General features: G+C 51.6%; 2 protein-coding genes across 3 annotated transcripts; both read left to right on the plus strand.

Annotated features, from left to right (window-relative positions):
* Positions 1–3: 3 nt before the first annotated feature.
* Positions 4–4,197, plus strand: ARPC5 (actin related protein 2/3 complex subunit 5). The gene is made up of 4 exons (XM_080602385.1): positions 4–224; positions 415–487; positions 2,262–2,438; positions 2,949–4,197. The coding sequence occupies exons 1-4, from the start codon at positions 82–84 to the stop codon at positions 3,009–3,011; spliced, it is 456 nt and encodes a 151-aa protein (XP_080458511.1). The 5' UTR covers positions 4–81; the 3' UTR covers positions 3,012–4,197.
* A 496-nt stretch (positions 4,198–4,693) lies between these two features.
* Positions 4,694–18,044, plus strand: NCF2 (neutrophil cytosolic factor 2). Of its 2 annotated transcripts, XM_080602380.1 has the most exons (16): positions 4,694–7,484; positions 7,765–8,072; positions 8,427–8,509; positions 8,795–8,903; positions 9,125–9,259; positions 9,624–9,731; positions 10,415–10,474; positions 11,542–11,585; positions 11,805–11,946; positions 12,538–12,600; positions 13,113–13,191; positions 14,517–14,560; positions 15,136–15,278; positions 15,350–15,461; positions 15,603–15,762; positions 17,803–18,044. In XM_080602380.1, the coding sequence occupies exons 2-16, from the start codon at positions 7,899–7,901 to the stop codon at positions 17,898–17,900; spliced, it is 1,554 nt and encodes a 517-aa protein (XP_080458506.1). In that variant the 5' UTR covers positions 4,694–7,484; positions 7,765–7,898; the 3' UTR covers positions 17,901–18,044. The 2 variants fall into 2 exon arrangements, with proteins under 2 accessions (XP_080458506.1, XP_080458505.1); XM_080602379.1 differs by having other exon boundaries at positions 4,694–8,072.
* The last annotated feature ends 1,126 nt before the right edge of the window (positions 18,045–19,170 follow it).

A 19,170-nucleotide genomic window follows, 5' to 3' on the forward strand; every position in this document is an offset into this window, starting at 1 on the left:
GGGCGGGCGGGGCCGGGCCGGGCTGTGGCGGCGGCGGCGGCGGCGGGGAGCGAGGCGCGGGGCGCGGGGAGCGGCGCGGCCATGGCGAAGCACACGGTGTCGTCGGCCCGCTTCCGGCGGGTGGACGTGGACGAGTACGACGAGAACAAGTTCGTGGACGAGGAGGAAGGAGGAGACGGGCAGGCGGGGCCCGACGAGGGGGAAGTGGACTCGTGCCTCAGGCAATATCCTTCCGCGGCGGGGCGGGACGGGAGCGGCACCGGGACGGGGGGGGGGAGGGTAGAGGACCAGGGCCGGGGGCGGGGAGGGAGGGACCGGGCTCGGACCGGGCCCAGGCCGAGGGAGGGGAAGGGCCGGGCCGTGCGGAAGGGCCGGTGTGGTTCCGCCGTTTGCCCGTCCTTATCCGCCCGGCACAGGGAACATGCTGGCCGCGCTGCAGGCGGCTCTGAAGAACCCCCCGATCAACACGAAGAACCAGGCGGTGAAGGTGAGGTAGCGGGCTCGCGGGGTTGCTCCTTACCAGTGCCTCCCTGCTGCTGTAGGGCCAGCCCCCAGCAGCCGGGGGGTGGGGGGGGCAGCCAGGAGACCCAGCGTTGGGGTATTCCCCGGTGTCCAAACACCTTTGACCTCCGCTGTTTTACTCAGAAAGCTCGGATGCCATCTGTCTGTGTGCCTCTAACTCAGTGCTAGGTCGGGTTTACTGGGTCCTTCAGCCCGTATGTACCGCATGTGCTGTGCCCTGGCTGGCTCAGCACTTCATCTTGTGCCCGTGTCTGGCCAGGATCAAGCTCAGAAGGGCAAGTTCACCTGGCAGCACGTAGCCATAGCCGGTACCGAGCCACCAAGGAACCACAGCCTCTGACTAATGACGCTGCTAGCACAGCCAGACCGCGCACCTACATAAAAGGAAGAACTGATGGTTATTGCATCCAATCACAATTAAGCCATTAAAACCTCAGAAATTGCAAGCACGCCCCCTGAGACAGAATATAGGAGCATGCTGCCTGCATGTACTTCTGAATCTCCCCAGAATAAACCTCGAGTGGCTCAGGATTGCAGCGGCGAGAGCAACAGACAGATAAGATGAGGAACTGCCCAGATGTGGAGCACCTGTGGAGGACTGTCGTCCTGGTTTGAGGGGAGCCTTACAGCCACGGTGCTGGGCTTCTCTAGCACAGGAGGTTTTTCACCGAGCTCCATACCCTTTCCTGAGGGCTTCCACAGAGAACCAGCTGGTGTTTCTTACAGATCCTGTTGCCTAAGAGAGTGACCGGCTTTGTTTTCACATGAAGGACTTGTTTCCATTAGATGTGTGTTCATGTATTTAAGAATACAGTGTGAAGGCAGTGGAAGTGGAGAGGGCAGAGCAACTGAATTTTCATGTTTGGTTTCATTTTTAGTTGTGCTTGTGGAATTTAAGTTTTGCTCATAGTTCTTGCTGTGAGAAGTCTTTCTAAGTAGCTGTAGGACATAAACAAGAAAACTGACATCAGTAATTTCTGCAGGAGGAAGCTGCTGGAAGAATTCATATAATTGAATTACTTAAAAGTCTAACAAAATTGAGACCATTTTTCTTTCATCCTCCCTCAGTTAGTGATGGATGGGCAGGAAGAACTGATTTATGCTGATTAGATGCAGCTGTAATCATGCTACACAAATTCCTGGGCCTGAAATGATATCCAGACCAACTTGCAAATGGTTATTGATGCAGAATATTGTTAGTGCTGCCAGGTTGCATCCTGCATGCCTGGGACAGAAGTTTTGACAGGCTGTTTTGAAAGTTTTTTCGTGTGGCTTCCAGCAGTCACCACTTCCAGGTTGGCCAATACCAGTTCCATGGAATATGATAATTGCATCTCATTAAACAGTACAAAGGTGTGGAAAAGGCTCTGGTAACAGGGGAGGCCAGTCAAGTACTTAATCCTTATAATTTTTTTTTGAACATGCCAGACCTTGAATTTCAATACAAATATTTAATATTTAGTCCCAGTCTCACTTAGTAGGTGGAAAATTGCAAACGAGCACAGAGGCAGAAAAATGTAAAGCAGAACAAACTCGTGCTCTGTTGCGCTCTTCAGCACTGGGAGGCTGTATCTGTTACACGTTAGTATCACAGTCTTTTGTACAAGCTGCTTTATTCAAACGTATTTTAAAGTTGCTAAAGAGAAGAATTCTAGTTCCACTTGTTCAGGAGGTGACTGGTGCTCGGATGTACCTTATGTGCGAATAAATATATCTCTGCCTTTCCTACTTGTTGACAGGATCGTGCAGAAAGCATTGTCCTGAAGGTTCTCATCTCTTTCAAAGCCAACGATATCGAGAAGGCAGTGCAGTCGCTGGATAAGAACGGTGTCGATCTGCTGATGAAATACATCTACAAAGGCTTTGAGAGCCCCTCTGACAACAGCAGTGCTGTGCTGCTGCAGTGGCATGAGAAGGTGCGTGTCTAGGGTATGCTCCCACCCAGGTCCTTCTTGCTAGCAGCTTCTTGGGTCCTGGGCACGCTCCCTGAGCCTGGCAAGAACCTCCTTTCTGCCTGGTGAAACTGAAATGCCACATTTTGCACAGCGAAATGTGGCTCAGAGCTGTGTCGTTTGTCATTCTTCTGATTCCTTGGGTAAAGATTCTATGTTAAAATTTGATTTTTGTTAGACTGACGCAAACAAAATAGTTCAACCTAGTGATTCAGGCAGATGGAAGTAGAATTTCCTTCCTAGAGGGAAGCAAAATTTGCAATTTAGGTATGCAGGGAGATAAAAGTTTATTAAATAACTGTCTTTAAAACGAATGTGGTTATGCTTCCCTGCTACGCTGGGTGCTAGTGTTTTGCTCTTGATGTAAAGTGCTGGGAGATGCTCCTTTGAAATACAGTCGGGAAGTCTTTCCTGGCAGCAGTAGTTTCATTCTGTAGCCACCTTGACCTGGAACTGCCTCTTTTCTCTTCTCAGGCCCTGGCTGCGGGAGGAGTGGGGTCCATTGTCCGCGTTTTGACTGCCAGGAAAACGGTTTGACTCCAGCAGGGAGCAGCTGTCCGCCATCCACGGCGGGGGAGATGCTGGTGCAAAACCCAACCAACTCAATGCCATTGCTGCCCTGTGGGCAGTGTCTGTCTCTCAGCTTGTCTTCTCACTGCTTCTTTCATACCTGACAAGTAATGCATATCGTGATCTCTTCTTGTTAAACTCTGGAAAATTATGAAGGTGCAATTTTATTTCTAACAGGAATATTTGGTACTCAAGCATTTCAGTGACATGTATAGAGCTACATATAAAACTTCGTGTTTAGGATGATTTGCGTTTGTGTATAATTGTGACAGATTTGGACCTGACTTTCCAAACAAAAGCTGAGGGACGTAGGGCAATGTCTTAATTCTTTTTTTGCTAGCCAAGCAGTGGCTTGACGTAAGATAAATATTTGAGAAGTGGGGCAGCTATTCGTGTAGGTAACTGGACCACGTTTCCTTTGGTCAGCCTCTGAACCTACAGCAGCGAACAGGGCAGAATACAATGGCCCCCTTCCGACCAATCATCATTCCAGAAAGCTGAGTATTTTCTTTAACCTCACATCTCATGGCCAGTTCTGAAGTCCAGGGGGAAAGTCGCACAGGATAAAGTTGCCTGTCCTGCAGTTTGGATGGTAGAATTTAAAGGGTTGATGGTCCATTTACACTGGAGTGCAGTCCAGTGAACTCTATTTTGGGGAGTAAGGATCCTAAACAGGAGAAGACAAAGGAGCTTTCAAACAGTAAATCACCTTTCAGCAACTTGAATGTGATTTGATTCTCTCCAGCACAACATGGTGGCTCCCTCTGGTAATCTGAGAAATAAATACTGGTATCCACACCAACCTTGCAAAGCTCCCATATTTTGTTTACTAGATACAGTTTTAAGGGTACCAGACAGTTAACATTCCTGTTGTACCACAGTGCGTTAGCTAGTGGGCAAATTAAGTTCTAAAATAAAGAAGAGTATTTTAAAAAGAATTAAGAAAGCCCAGGGCATCCCAGACCACAGATCACCACTGAAGGTTAGGGCCAGGACTGATGTAAACGCGTTTTATGTTCACCATTTTACAGCAATTCAGTTGTGTAAAACTGTTGGGGAATTTGTGAAACCTTTGCTGTTTTTTGATATCTGCTTTTTTGGTTTTTTGTAATAACAATAAAGACCAGACAAATAAATTGTCACTGAATATTTACTTGGAGTCTGAAATACCTTGAAGTTAACTGTTCAACTAATGTAATTTTTAATTCAGCAGGTGGCTGGCTACTCAAGGACTGACAAAAGTTAAAAAGTAAGCCCTCCCTTATTTTTCTGGCTAAGCTTGCTTTGTAGTAGTTACTTGTCCCTTTAACTAACGTCAGTACATGTGCGCAGCTTCATCCCACTAAAAAATATCTTAAGCTATTTGAAGATACTTAAACACCCCGAAATGTTCCAAACCAGGACTAGCAGAGATGTCGCTGCCTACATTAAAATCTTACCAAGGGAGTGAGACCGTCACAGCCATTGGTGGTAGGTGCTTTCTCAAGAGAAGGAAAACTGATGGCTTAGCAGGGTTGTGTGAGTGAAACTCCTGATATCATGGCTGGGCTTCTGTTTATCTTTCTGCTGACCCCAGCTCTGAGAGATTAAACTTTTAATTGTTAGTTTTGATAAATTAAGCAAAGATAAAGTCCTGGGCTTGTCCAGTGGGCAGAATGAGTGTGTGTGTCATTGCTAATTATATATGTATTCACTTTGAACTCCCAAAGCATACGGAGAAAGCTATCGGTGAGCACTCTGATGTCTGAAGGACAACTTATGTTTGTTACTCAAGTCATCGCTTTGGAAAGCCAGAGCTAGTACCTTCGGAATACTCAAACCAGTGTCCTGATGCACCACGTTTGCATAGGAGTTGGTAAGAAGGCAGCTTCAGACGTTTTCCTCCTCTCCCACCTCCTCCTCCACTTCTTTCGCAGAAGAGCCAGCGTGGGTACCCCTCTGTCACTCAGCTCTGGAGACTGGTTTCTCTGCAAATTACTCCAAATTCGGGGAGGAGAGGAGAGGAAAAACTACTTTCAAAAACAACCAGTGTCAAAGCAGGCCAGCTACCTCTAGGTGGCATTAGATAAACAAAGGCAACAAGAAGAGTGATCTTAACGTTTCCTGGGTTCCCCATCAAAGTATCCGGTGAAGTATTTAGAAGTATTTTTAATAATATGCGTGCTTATTCCACCTATATTTTCAGGGACGTGCTAAGAGGATGACTTGACAAGCACTGCCGTGGAGGTAGGAGTGCAAGATTTGCAGGAAAGCCTCTTCTGTTAACTGCTAGTAACTGAAACGGGAGAAGACCGCTTACCAAGGAGCACTCCCTTTGCTCCCGTCTGGTGTGGCTGCTTCCAGGTGAGAGCCCAGATCCTCGGGCACGCACTGCCACTGCCTGCTGACAAAGTGGAGCCTGAAGTGCAAGCTTGGACTCCACACTACTGGAGATGCTCCATCAGCTTTGTTGGTTCATGAAGCAACGTTGGAAGCTGGACCCTACCCGGATGACTCTGGGCTGCCTTGGCCACAGCTGTTTGGAGAAGAACTGCAGCATGATGCATGGGCAGGCTCCTGGCGGGGAGGAAAGCATCTTCCAGGCCAGCAGTGAGGACCTCTCAGCTTGAAGAAACCCATTTATGCCCATATACACCTGGAGATGGAGGCACATGGGTCAGGAGAAGGAGACAGCAAGTTGTACATTGCACAGCGGCACTGGGGACCCATGGAAAAAGAGGAAAACTGAAAGGCGGGGAAGAAGAATCCCTACATCAAGAAGGAAACCTTCACTGAAAAATACTCTACATACAAATGGGTCCCACTCCAAGGGGAATGGCATTTGGAGAGCTCCTCTAGGAAAGCTTTGTGCTCCCGAGCCTTCTTTGTGAGCGTCTCACTACTGCTTTTAGCTTTGGCCGAAGCGTGTGGTAACAGCACCTTCCTGCTTTTGCAACAGCCGAGCACGTTAGGAGGGAAACCGCTGCCCCTGTGCTGCTGAGAGGTGCAGCCCTGCTGAGTCCGGGCTTTGATATGTTACCATCCCTGTTATTCACTTCCTCTTGGACAAGAAATGAGTTTCTTCTTCTACATCGAGTTGGTAAAAGAAAGGGGAACAAGAGACACACTTTGTTACTAGAAAGGTTGTGTTTACCACAGTTTTGACATCGGACTTTGTATGTTATGCTAAAAAAAATCAAGAAGAGGAGTAGCTGCTACGTGCATTTGCTGTGCTTGCATCTTTCAGATCCCATCTTTCTGTGAAACAGGAGGGAAAATGGCACTTGCCACCTGGGTGATCTTGCATCCTCCTCCAGCCCCCTTGCACTGGTTCTGGGATCAGCCTGACCTGCCAGTGCGCTGAGGCAGATAACTAAACCAGCAGAAAATTATTCCTCCAGAAGGTGAACCATTTCCTGCTAGATGGCATCTCCCAGCCACAGGAGATGGGAGAGAGAGTCAGAGCCTTGCAGGAGCCAACAGTGGTTTAACAAAACCGTGGAAGTCTGCTCCTAGCTGGGGCCAGCCTCTGCCCCATGGAGCTCAATGGCAGGAGGACAATATTGTATGGGGAAATGGAGCCGAGAGTAGGGAAAATGGATTGTGAGAGAAGTGTTTGTTTGGGCTAGGAAAAGAGTCAGATCTCCAGAGTGGTGGGTGCTGTAATTGAATGCAAAACCTTCAACTACAGAGTGCATCCTCTTCCCGCTATCTAAACCCTGGAGGGGAGAAGAGAGGGTGGGTTTGCTTCCCCTGAGCATTGAAATAGCTCCTCAAAATGAGACGTACTCGGCTTCTGAGCAGGCCTTCCTCACGGGAAGGACAAAAGGCTTCTGGGAGCGTTTTGACGCTCCCAAACCAGGTACTCCCCTCCCTCTCCCACCGCATTGGCTGGTTGCATTTCCCTCTGCTTTTTTGGAGGTCATGGAGCCTGCTCTGTGCTGCCCACAGTTGCTTTAAGAAGCCCACGGGAGCTGGCTGGGTGTGGTGGGATGCTGAGGAGACACTCAGCTTGCAACTGGAGAACCAAGGTTCAGGGATGTGCTCTGTCACACACTTAAAAGCCAGGCCTCATTGTTCAGCAGCTCGGGTTCTTTCTAGCCCTGAGCAGAAGTTGAGCAAAAGCCTCCTCCGCAATCTCCCTCCTGTTGTCGGCATTATCTAGTTTGTTGGGGAAGTCTGAGTAAACACATGAGGGCAAAGTCTTGCTGACGTGTTTCATTTTCTTATGAAATGCGCGTCACATCACCACAAGATGAGGCAGAGGCAAAGCACCAGGATTAGGAGCTGCATGACAGCACTCAACCCCAGGCTTCTGGGCCAGGAGGTCAGAGCCCTGCACTCACCCTGGGACTGTCACGTGCTGAGTGTCCCCTCTCCATCCAGCAACACTCCGGGGCCAGGCTGTGCTCCACAGCCCACGGAACGCCCAGAGAGAAGTGTCACTGGGGTGACCACAAGGTAACAGCGCTACTAGGGCGCAGCTGGCCCCGTCGCAGCCCCCAAAGCCCACTTTGGGCTGTAGTGCTCACCCCGCAGCTTTGTGAGCCCAACCTGACGGGGCACGCAGCTGCCACCAAGCAGGGCTTTTGATGCAGCCCCCGAGGTGGAGCCCCCGGAGGGCTCAGCACGACGCATGCTGAGCTCTGCGTGGAAACCCGCTGCGGCGGGGGCAGCCTCTCTTCCACTTCCCCATCTCGGGCCGTGTTGCACTGATACCAGTGAGGCCACTTCCTGGCAGGTTTGCGACACGGGCTGCGGAAAGGCAGAAGCACAGCTAAAAGGGAGCAGGGAGAGGCCGAGCGAGGAAGACGGGCACTGCAGGGCGAGTCCCCCAGCGTGGCCGGGTACCCCGCATCCTGCTCCCACCGCACCATGTCTCTGGTCGAGACGATCCGGCTGTGGCAAGAGGGGGTGTGCGCCGCAGACGGGAAGGAGTGGAGGGCAGCCCTGGATGCCTTCACAGCCGTCCAGAGCCCCCCAGCCAAAATCTGCTACAACATCGGCTGCATCCACCTCGTCCTGGGGAAGCTGGCTGAGGCAGAGGAGGTGAGCGCTGCGGTGGGAGGGCTGGGATGGAGCTGTGACAGCCCCAGGCTGTTCTCTGTTCTCACTGAGCTGGTTTACTCAGTGAGTCATGGATGGAGGCAGCAGCTGAGGCACGGAGCTTTCTGACAGTGCTCTCCCTCCCGGAGGCAACCGCAGACCCGAGTGCCTGGTGCCAGATGCTTCCAGCTCCAAGAACAAGGAGCCTGGTGCAGGCTCTACCCCCCGGTGCTGCAGGGAGGCTTTGCCCACAGAGCCCAGCTTAGGCCAGTCGACTAAAGCAGACAGGACAGGCAGAGCCACTCTACAGCTTCAGTTTTCCTTAAAGACCTTCCCTTCTTACCCCTCGTTTTGCAGGCATTCACCCAGAGCATCAGCTGTGACAAGCACCTGGCTGTGGCCTATTTCCAGCGAGGAACCGTCTTTTACAGGAGGCAGAAGTAAGTGGATGTTTTTAATGCTTTGGTTTTGCCCCCTGCAGTGACGCCAGCCTTTGGCTGAAAGCAGCTGTAGGCAGGTTGGTGGAGCAGGGGCTAAACCACAGCTCCTCGAGGTGAAACAGCTCCAGGAGGCAGGGAACTTCACCTTGGGGTATCTGAAGACACCACGAGGCCATGGGAGAGACCCAACCAAACTCGGTCAAGTTTAATTAAAGACTCATGAGGGCCCAGGTGGTGTACAAGGTGGGGAAGCCCTCTGGCATTACCTTGTCCTCTACTCCACAGCCACGAAATGGCCGTCAAGGATTTTAAGGAGGCGCTGGCCCAGCTGCGAGGCAACCAGCTCATCGACTACAAGATCCTGGGGCTGCGGTACAGGCTCTTTGCTTGTGAGGTGAGAAAGCCTGACCGGTATATTTAGCCTGTTCACTGGCAAAAAAATAAAAAAATAAAAATCAGGGGAAAAACACACTGCCTTGCCGAAAAACAAGCACGCTGGCGCAGGGATGGGGAACCTAGGTGCTACCTAGGGATTTTATTAGGGTGGCAGAAAATCCCAACAGCAAGGGTCCAGTGCCTCTAAGAGCTGACTTCTTGCTCCCATCCCTGTGGCAGATACTTTACAACATCGCACTGGTGTATGCCACGATGGAGGACTGGAAGAAAGCTGAGGAGCACCTGACGCTGGCAGCGTGCATGAAGAGCGAGCCCCAGCACAACAAGATTGACAGGGCGATGGAAGCTATCCTGGTAAGGAGGAGCAGGCCTTACAGCATGGTGCTTGCTCGTGGTGGTCAAACAGGAAGGGGAGAGAAAGTCCAAGGAGCAGAGAGAACGCCTTTTAGCTACAGCTTTAGCTGTGCAGGAGAAAACTGTGGATGGCTACACCAGACATGGGTGTCGCAAGGAGGGGGAATGGTGGGAAGAGCTTTCAGGCACTGTGATGGTAAGATGGGGCTGAAGAGATCCTGGAAGGGCTTGGGTGAGATTGGCAAGGTGATGGTTTGACTTTACGGAGGGAGACCTTCGCCACAGAGATAGAAGGAAGGAAAGTGGCAACGTGACAGTCCCTGATCGCACCTCTGAAGAGCACTGCGACTTCTCTACGCTACAGAAACAGAAGCTCTATGAGCTGGTGGCAATTCCCCCGGGGAAGCTGTTTCGACCAAATGAAAAGCAAGTGGCTCAGCTGGAGAAGAAGGACTACCTGGGAAAAGCCATGGTAAGAAAGAAGCATCTTCTTTATTCAAGCCAAGGCTGTGGGCTGAAGAGATCTGCTGAGCGCCCGCTGCCTCAGAGCCACCAGGCGCTGAGCTGCCGCCTGGCGAGGCACTGGGCCAGGGAGCCAGTCTGCACCCTGGGGATGGACGCCTGCAGGCACCAGCACTCTGCGGGAACAGAAGAGTTAAGCCCTGCAGAAATACACTTTTATCTGTGCAGCTCAGCACGGCCTATTTTCAGTTTCCTTAGTGAGAGATGAGGGACAGTCACTCAGCAGTGAGATGGGAAGCTCCCACTGGAGCTTCAACCTGGGCCAAAATTTTGTTTGGGGTACCGGGGTGTGGGGGGGTGGAAATGAAGCTATTTAAACTCTGACACCCACAAGTGACCTCCAGTTCTTCCCCTGCTCACACTGAAGCAGTTTTTTCAGTTCAGACAATCCAACAGGACTTCTCTTGCACTAATGAGCAGAATCCAAGCAGTGGGATGCACCCTTGGGCTCAGGTCCTGGCAAGGCAGAACAGCTCAGGTCCTGGCGCCAGCGCTGCTGCAGAAAGCAAACCTGGAGCATCCACACCCAGAGAATTTGGCTTGGACAACAGCAGAGGAGGGTGGGTATCGGAGATGGGAGGTCTAAGAGCAGCTACAGGCACCAAGTCACTGCGTGTCTTCCTTTGGCTGTAGGTGGTGGCATCCGTGGTGGACAAGGACGATTTTTCCGGATTTGCTCCACTTCAACCGCAGGTAAGGCTCCAGCCACCCACTCACAGTGCCCTCAGCACCGCAGCCCGTGTGGTGTGGGTAGCTTTGAGCATACACGAGGATGGCAATGGCCATCCCACACCTCGCCCAGGGCTCCAGCGAGCAAAGACCACCATGAACTTCCTGCTACTGCTGGGGGAGGATGAGGTGGAAGCCGCCCCCACGTCTCAGCTGCTCTCTTCTTCATCAGAAGGTGCAGCCCAAACCCACCCACGTCTGTGGTTACGCTGGCTCCCTGAATGGAGAAGTAGTGGCCTGGTCACACGTCCTCTGCCCCCACCATGGGATGACTGATTTCAGCAGGGACCACAGGGAGGTCACAAACCTGCCCCGCAAGCCTCCTCAGGGTTGCTCTGTCTAAGCTCAAAACACCAGAGGAGCAAGAGCAGTTCTGGTTTTGTTCCTTGTCTTCCTTTCTGGGTCTGTCAGCTCTGCACATCTGCCTTGATGCTTTCCTGATGAAGTAACAACAATTTTCCATTTTTTAAGTCACCAGAGAGTGTTTCCAAGGGTCTTTTGAGAGGATACGGGGAAGCACAACCACTGCAGACCTACAGTGCTGTTATGTGAGACAAAATACACTGTTTTCAATGCAACAGAGGTCCTTGCTCCAGGAGCCAGACCTTCCGTACTATTTCAGTACAAAAGTAGCTTCGTCAGAGAGTTCATAACATCCACCAGAGACCTTATGTTACATAGGCAGGAGGGACTGTAAAGCACTGCGACAGCAGCTGGGTGTTTTATAGTCACGGGATGATACGCAGCAGCACAACTCACTGTTTGAGCCAGCTGATCTCTAACTCACGATCCCAACCCGCTGTGAGTACGTGAAGCTAAGATCACAAAAAACCAGGATGACACCTCTGGAAATCACGAGGGGGAAGATTTGGAAACTGCTTCTCTGAAGGAGCAAACCGACCAACCCAACATGAGTGTGGGGAGGAAGGACCCACGTAGGCATGATAACAGGAATAGGAGGAGACTGCAGGCCATTTCTGCAGACTAACCAGAATCTGCCAGATTACAGACAACTTTCTTTTTGTTCACAGGCCTCTGGTCCTCCACCCAGGCCCAAGACACCAGAAATCCTCAAGTAAGTTGGAGGAAAGGTGAGGAAACGTTAGCAGCGTTGCTAACACGCGCAGCCAGGTCCGCTCCCGTCCCGCGTCACCACAGCTGAGTGCCCAGCCAGCACCCAGAACTAACGGGGGGGAAGGAGAACGGACCAGAGAAACAAGAAAGCAGAGTTTAGGTCCCCTATGAAGTAAAACGGCGGTACCACTGCCCCTTCTGACACAGCTTCCAAACCTAGGGCCCTCGAAGGGCAGCCGCACCGTGTCCTGTACGAGTTCATCCCCGAGACCACTGAGGAGCTGCAGGTCCTGCCAGGAAACATCGTCTTTGTCCTGAAGAAAGAGAAGGACAACTGGGCCACAGTGATGTTCAACGGGAAGGTACCAGGGGCAGGCTGGGCACGAGGGGGTGGATGATGGGGCTGGCACCAGGAGGCTCTGCGGGGGATTAACAGAGCAAAGCCTTGCAGTCACCCCTGAGTTTCTGACCCAGCTCCCCGCGTCCCCCCTTCAGGTTTGAGGGCAGACGTCTCTGGGCCTGACAGAGGCCACCCCTGCCCCCGGGAGACCTGACAGGCTCAGGGAGCTTTAAGCCCAGCTCCTCGTGTCCTGCTCCCAGCATTCCTGCCAGGCAGGGGACCGAGGCACACTGCTCCTCCCACACGGCCACGTGAGCTGACAGGAATCAACGCGGAGCTGGGTCGCTCAAGCTGCCTGTCTCCTCAGATACCACACGCAGCAAATGTTCTCTTACCTTCAGTTCCCTGGATGATGGAAGTAACCATCTCCAGATGATCCAAAGCCATTCACATACTCCCACAAGGATTCAGTGAAACCCGTCCAGCCTGCAGCAACTAAACTTCAAGTCCCAGGGATTCTCCCATGTTCAGGGCTGGGACAAACTCAGTCGCTTCCTCCAGCAGCAGGTTCCTTCCCACCAAGCGAACCTCCCTTGTCTCTGTACCCCTGCAGAAAGGGATCGTCCCCTGCAACTACCTCGAGCCCGTGGAGCTCCAGAACAAGCTGCACATCCAGGTAAGGAGCCCAGGAGGAGCTGGTGTCCTGGGGGGAGACACAGATCACCCAGCACTTACTCTAGCAAGACTCAAAACTGTAATTCCTTCCCTCTTGTAACACTGTGGAGCTTCTGGCTCAAGGTCATCTTGACACAAGCTCAGAAGCCTGCAAAACTCCAGACAGACACATCATGCTGTGATGATGGCCCCCAGGTGGTAGCTGGTAACCCTGGGGAGATCAAGGGGTACCAAATTCACCCTGCCCAACTCAAAACCCCAAAGAGACCGTGGGAAAATAGCCAGGGACATGCTGTGCACACACTGCCTCCTACAAGGTAAGGCGGTTACTCTCACTGAGGCTAGAACTGCCTGGTTCCACCCCAAAACGATGGGCAGCATGGCAGAGCTCATCCCCAAACCCCTGGCTAGGTGGGCTGGAGGGGGTCCCCAAGACAGGAGCGCCCCGGGGCTGTGCCCGCTCCCTCAGGAGGGCTCCTAGTGACAGCACTGTCCTCTTCCCACCTGGCACAGGACGAAATCCCTCCTGAACCCGAGATTCCTGAGCCTCCCAGCTCCATTGCTCCAGCAAAGGCCCGTCGGCCAGCACCAGGTCAGTGTGGGGAGGGGAAGGGGTGGGAGGACCTTGGGGACAAACCTGGGGACAGCCTCCTTGGTGCTGTGTCCTCACAGCCTGTGCCATCTGTCAAGACCAGGGCTGGGGGCCAGCTCCTTCTGTTCTCCAGATCCTCTGGCCCCCTTTGCCACCAAGGATGGGGAAGCATTAAGGCAGGAGACAACGCTGCAACTGCAGTGCTGAGGATGGAGCAAACCAGAGCGCGTAAGCCCCTCTGTGCTCCTAATTAGCACAGCAGCTAATGGAAAAAAGGGTCTGGGGATAGGAACAGGGCAAGTGACCCAGCTTGTGCAAGTCCTAGAGCAAGAAGATCATTACGGGCTTCTCCTTAAAGCAGGGCGCCTGGGATTATCAGAGTGCTGAGCTAGTTTTGGAGGCACTGCCAGTGCCCTGGGGACTTCTGGCTGATGCTGCTCAGCACCCACATCCCAGGCTGGGGCTGCAGCACCTGGGGCGGGGGTGGCAGCATCAGAGACACCAAACTGCCCCAAGCACAGCCAGGCAGCGAAGATGCTGTGAAACTGATGCCCAGCACCTCAAAAATCAATTCCCCTCCTCCCAGCCACATAAATGAGCTCAGGCAGCACTGGGGTCCCACTCCAAACCCAGCTAACTACCTCCAGGGCCCCATCCCCAGGCAGGGAGGGCAAGCAGGACACAAGACTGCAGCCCGAACATAGGCTCTTGCTGCAGGGAACAGGGCTTCTCTTTCACCCCAGAGCAGCCCACCCCAGCCCCCAACAAATGACCACCAGCACCAGGTCGCTGTCAGCGCTGGGATTTGCATCATCTTTGCAAATTCCCAGCACCAGAGAGAGCCAGCTGGGAGAGGCATATGTTACAGCACAGGCCAGCTCTCACTTTGTCCGCAAAGTCCAGCATTGGAGGTTATTCAGCTGTCGGAGCACAAGATACATCATTATTTGTGCTTGCAAACGCATTTGTATTTTAAAGAAGGCCACCCAGGAGTAACATCCCAGCCCTAAAGCTCCTACCCCAGCAACGCAGGACAGGCTCCACAGGGGGAAAGCAAGGACAGCACAGACCTGAATCAAGGCAGGGAAGGCAGAGCCCAAACCTCTTCTTGGTGGTTACTGCTAAACCCCATGGAAGGATCCCACCACAGCTGGTGCCACTTCCATTTGAGTGACCACAGCTGGCTCCAGAGTTGGTTGGTGTCACTGCAGATAATGATGGGTGTCAAAGAGAAGGGCTACAGAAATACTGGGAACATATTTATGCCCAGAGCAGTAACGCTTACCCTGTTCCACATGCTGAGCCACTGTTTTCTTCTTCCTCAGACTACGTTCCTGTTACTACAACACAGCCGAGAGAAGCTGCAACGGTAAGACGTGTGTGGTGGGCATCACGGGAAGGCAGAGCCAGGGTCCACACTACAAACCAGCACCTATTGCACGTTGAGAGGTGCTGGAATGCTTTGCAAGCACCATAGCCCTGGGAGTGCTTCAGCTTTTTGTCACTCAGGAGCTTCTCCAAAGCGTAACGCAGGGGCTAGCAGGATATCAGGGCCTGGGATGCCTCCTCCAGAAGCAACAATCCCAACTGAAAACAAGAACAGAGGGGAAGGGAGTGGGCACACCTTGAATTTGGACACCTAGGAAGCCACGCATGGTCACTGGATGCCTCGTGCACTACTGTGCTCTCTCCTGGGCCAAGCGCAGGGCAGCCAACCAGCCACACGTGCTACATAGCTTTGGTGGCCTAGCCCAGAAGTATTAAAGGCTGCCAATGGTAACAGGGATGGCTCCCAGACAGCTGATGGCACACAGCTCAGCCTTTACTGAGGTGACAGCAGTTTCTGTGTCCCAGTCCCTCTTCCTGCCCACAGCAAGCCCCTGAGCTGGAAACAGGCACAGCCCCGGGGGGGAAGCCTCTGACACCGCCATTTTCCACCTGCAGGAAACCAAACCAGCACCTTGCATTCTCAAGGTGCATTACAAATACACAGTTGCGATGCAAGTCCAGCCAGGCCTCTCCTACAAGGAGCTCCTGAACCTCATTTGCAAGAAACTGGAGCTCCAGCCCGAGCACACGCAGCTGAGGTGAGGCGCTGCCCACTGCAGGGGCTGTGTTTTTGTGTCTCCCACCCTTACCACGTCCTCTGCGTGCCCAGGTACAAGCCTGTGGGCAGCGAGGAGCTGGTGACCCTGAGCACGGGGAACCTGGAGGCAGCTTGGAGCCACAGCAAGGACAACTGCCTGACGGTGTGGTGCGACATCACAGAGGTCAGTGACAGCTGGTGGTGGCAGCCGCCTCTTCTGCTGGCAGGGACTGGGGCTGAAACCTAAGCAGAGCTTGTCTGTCTTATTCTGGGACAAAAAGAGAAAAGCCAAGAAGTGTCTTTACCAGCTTATTTCCTGCCTTAGGGAGAGGGATTTTTACCAGACAGCGAACCAGAGGAGCCACAGAAGGCAACGCCGGAGGAGATGGGACCAACCCAAGTGGTAGCACAGTACAATTACGAAGCCACGCAGCCCGAAGACCTGGAGTTTCAGGCAGGAGATGTGATACTTGTTTTATCCAAAGGTAACTACGCTCCTGTTGTGACAGGGGAAGGGAGGGACCTTCCAGCTGTGGTGAGGGCATGGGCCTGACTCTGAGATGCCAAGCACCTGCAGCAGCTCCTGTTAAGCTGTAGGCTCCCAGCACCTGCCAGTCAGGCCCAAATCCCTCAGGTACCTGGTGACACAGAGGACAGGTGCCAGCAGCACTTTAGCCAGCTCCTCAGGGCAACCTAAAAGCTTCATTAGGGACTTTGATCTCTTGCCCCAAAATCTCCACTTCTCTGAAGCAAACTGTTTCATACTTGGGATCTGAGGAGCAGCAGCCTGGCTCAGGCAGCCTGCACCGAGAGGAGGCTGCTTCTCCTGCAAATTACAGTTTGCCACCTGCAGATAGAAAACAGGCTGCTTGCATTCCTAAGTCAGCCTCAGTCTTCTTTAGTGATTGCATGAGAACTGATGTTTAAATACAGGCCAGGAATCTCAACAAGAGCTAGTCCACATTTTTGACTTTGATCCTCTCACTTGTGCCCAACAGCCACGCAGGGAGGGCAAGCTGGCTGTGCTGCAGCAAAGGCTGCAGCTGAGCCCGGCTTGGGTGAAAAATTAGCTACAGAGAGAGCTGCTTGCACAGGGCAACTGTTTCTTCCTCCCCTGAGCCTCTGAATAAAGCCATGACAGCAGAAATGGTTTTAAATGAGGAGAGAAAAAAAAAAACACCACGACAAAATTACAGTACCTTGCTACATGCAGCACTACCACTAATTTGTGTAGCAGGGTTAGGCAGCTGTACGCTAGTTCCTCCTCCAGTTGTACAGATGAAGTTTTGCATGTTACAACACTGATGAAGTAGTGTCGTGCAGAGGGGGAAGTCATCACTGAGCTATACTATTTCCCATTAAAAAGTTGTTTTTTCCTCGTTGGGTTCCTGACAGCAAGAGTTTTCAGAGCTCCCAGCTTTAATCACCCTGGGGTAGCAGAATCTTTTTGTTTGTTGTTTGAGATGAACGTGGAACAGCAGGTGAAACTATGCTTTAGTTCCTGTCTTGAAGGGGGCAGTCCCAGGTCTCTAATCACTTCTGCACTCTCATCTTGTTTCTGCTGTTATTCAAGGCAGTTTCTGAGCCCACATCTGGCTTTAAGACCCCAATTCTCAAATTCTTAGCAGAAATACCACCTCAGAAAGCATCCTCTACTGCCTTTGCCATCCCTGCCTGCTGCTGATGATAGATTAAAAATTGGACGTTCAGCAAATAAAACCACTACAGCCTTTATTATGGTTGTAATTTATATGAAAGCAGTCAGACAGTGAGGAAAGGCAGTGATACAAAGCCTTTAACACTTACAGGCTTATTTGCCTACATAAATTGCATGGTTTCGCAACAGAACTTTCTTCTGTTCCCTTTCTTAAAGTCACTCTTTGTAAAACATGAAAACTTGCAACATTTCCAGGAACATAATTTTATCTTTTCAGAAACTTGGCTGCTATATCTTTAAAAAAAAAAAAAGTCTCTATATTGATCTGTTCTTCCCACGTTATTCAGCAGTGTATTTCTCTCTACAACTCCCTGAAAGGAAGGTGTGGGGAGCTGGGGGTCTTCTCACAGGTAACTAGTGATAGGACTAGAGGGAATGGCCTCAAGTTGTGCCAGGGAGGTTCAAGTTGGAAATGAGGAGACATTTCTTCTCAGAAGGGCACTGGGACAGGTTGCCCAGGGAGGTGGTGGCGTCACGGTCCCTGGGGGTGTTTAAGGAGAGGTTGGACGTGGTGCTTAGGGACATGGTTGAGTGGGTGACATTGGTAATAGGGTGCTGGTTGGACCAGATGATATTGGAGGTCTCTTCCAACCTTAGTGATTCTTAGCTTAGGAGCTTGCTCAGCTTTCCTCCTCAGACCCCCTCCCTGTCTCCATAGTCACCTCTCTATCAGGCTCTCACGGGGCTGTTTATCTGCAGACACCTAAAATGGTGAACTCAGGCCTGTCCATAGCACACAAAGGTATGTTATTATCATGCTCCTGCACATCCCTAGGGTGACAAAAATTGTGCAAATTTTATCTTCCAGTGAATGAAGACTGGTTAGAAGGCCAGTGCAACGGGAAGATAGGCATCTTCCCATCTGCTTTCGTTCAAGATTGTAACACTAAAGACCCAGAAATCTGATTTCTAAAGAGCTAAAGGAGTCTTGGACACCAAGGAAAATTAAGAAATCAACTGTTGCAATTAAGTTTCCACCTTAATCACTGCATCTGAAAATGGACTGAAAATATTATTGCTACACATATTAAATGCTTTATTTTTGTTTTACCTTTTGCATTGCTCTGTCTGAAACGGGTAGTTACCTTCCTGCTAGGGATACATGCAGCGCTAAGGCTGTGCTCACCAGCAGACTCGGCAGCCCCAGCTCTGCCCCACCAACCAGCCCTTTGCCACATCAGTGCCTGGGAAAACCCATGGCAGGGTGGTGCCAGTTGCTTTTACAGGCCCGCTGACCTGGGGAGCTGCTCCTTGGGAAGCTACGGACCAGGAAAGGCTGAACGTGAACAGAATTTACTTCCTTAAAACATTATTGCTCACTGCAAGAGCTTAATCAAAAGCCACTGCACAGCCTCACCCTGCTCCACTGACAACCCACTTCAGCCACCACACACATACACATTTTCAGCTCTAGGGGTCGTTTCTGAGAGCTTTTTCTCAGCAGTCACAAGAGACAGTAATTTAAGATGACACTGCCGCAGATCTCAACAGGTCACCTGGTAGTAAAGTTGCTCCCTACACAGAAGTCCGCATAACTGTAACTTCTATAACTTCTTCCATATCCAATTTAAACAGGTTTGTCGCCCCTCTGCCATCGGGTGCCATGGCTCTGCTTTCACCATATTTAACCTTCCCTGGCTGCTGGCAGCTGGTCCTTCTGGCATTTTAAAAATACCTATGCTGCCCCGTCCTCGTAACATGAGAGCTCTAGGCACAGCTAGCCCTCTGCAACACCGCAAGCCTTCTGCTTCAGGGAGGTTTCCCCGGTTCTCATCCTATCGCCCAGGTTCTGTACAACCCCACCCTCCCATTGACTTTAATCTCATAATTAATTTTAAAAGGAACTTATTCTGGAGAGTAGCATGGATGAAACAAACACCTGACCTCTCAAAAATGGAGCCGCTCTACAGCTTTCTTAACCTGCCTTTGGCACATCTGGAAGCATGCTGTTTAGAAACTGGCTGTAAACAGCCAACAAGTGCAAGTGCCATCCTGATTCACAGGCAGGTCAACAGCAGAAGGATCTGTGTCCTCCGGCTCCTGCTGCCTGTGCTCTACCAGGTTCAGGTAATCCAGCCTGCAAGTGACACAGCTTTGTAAGCTACTCCCAGCCCAGATTTTTGATTCAGTACATGAAAACACATCGTACACAGGCAGCACAAAACCACAATCCAAT

The sequence above is a fragment of the Anser brachyrhynchus genome, assembly GCF_964034855.1.
Source record: "Anser brachyrhynchus genome assembly, chromosome: 8".
Classification (NCBI taxonomy): Eukaryota; Metazoa; Chordata; class Aves; order Anseriformes; family Anatidae; genus Anser; species Anser brachyrhynchus.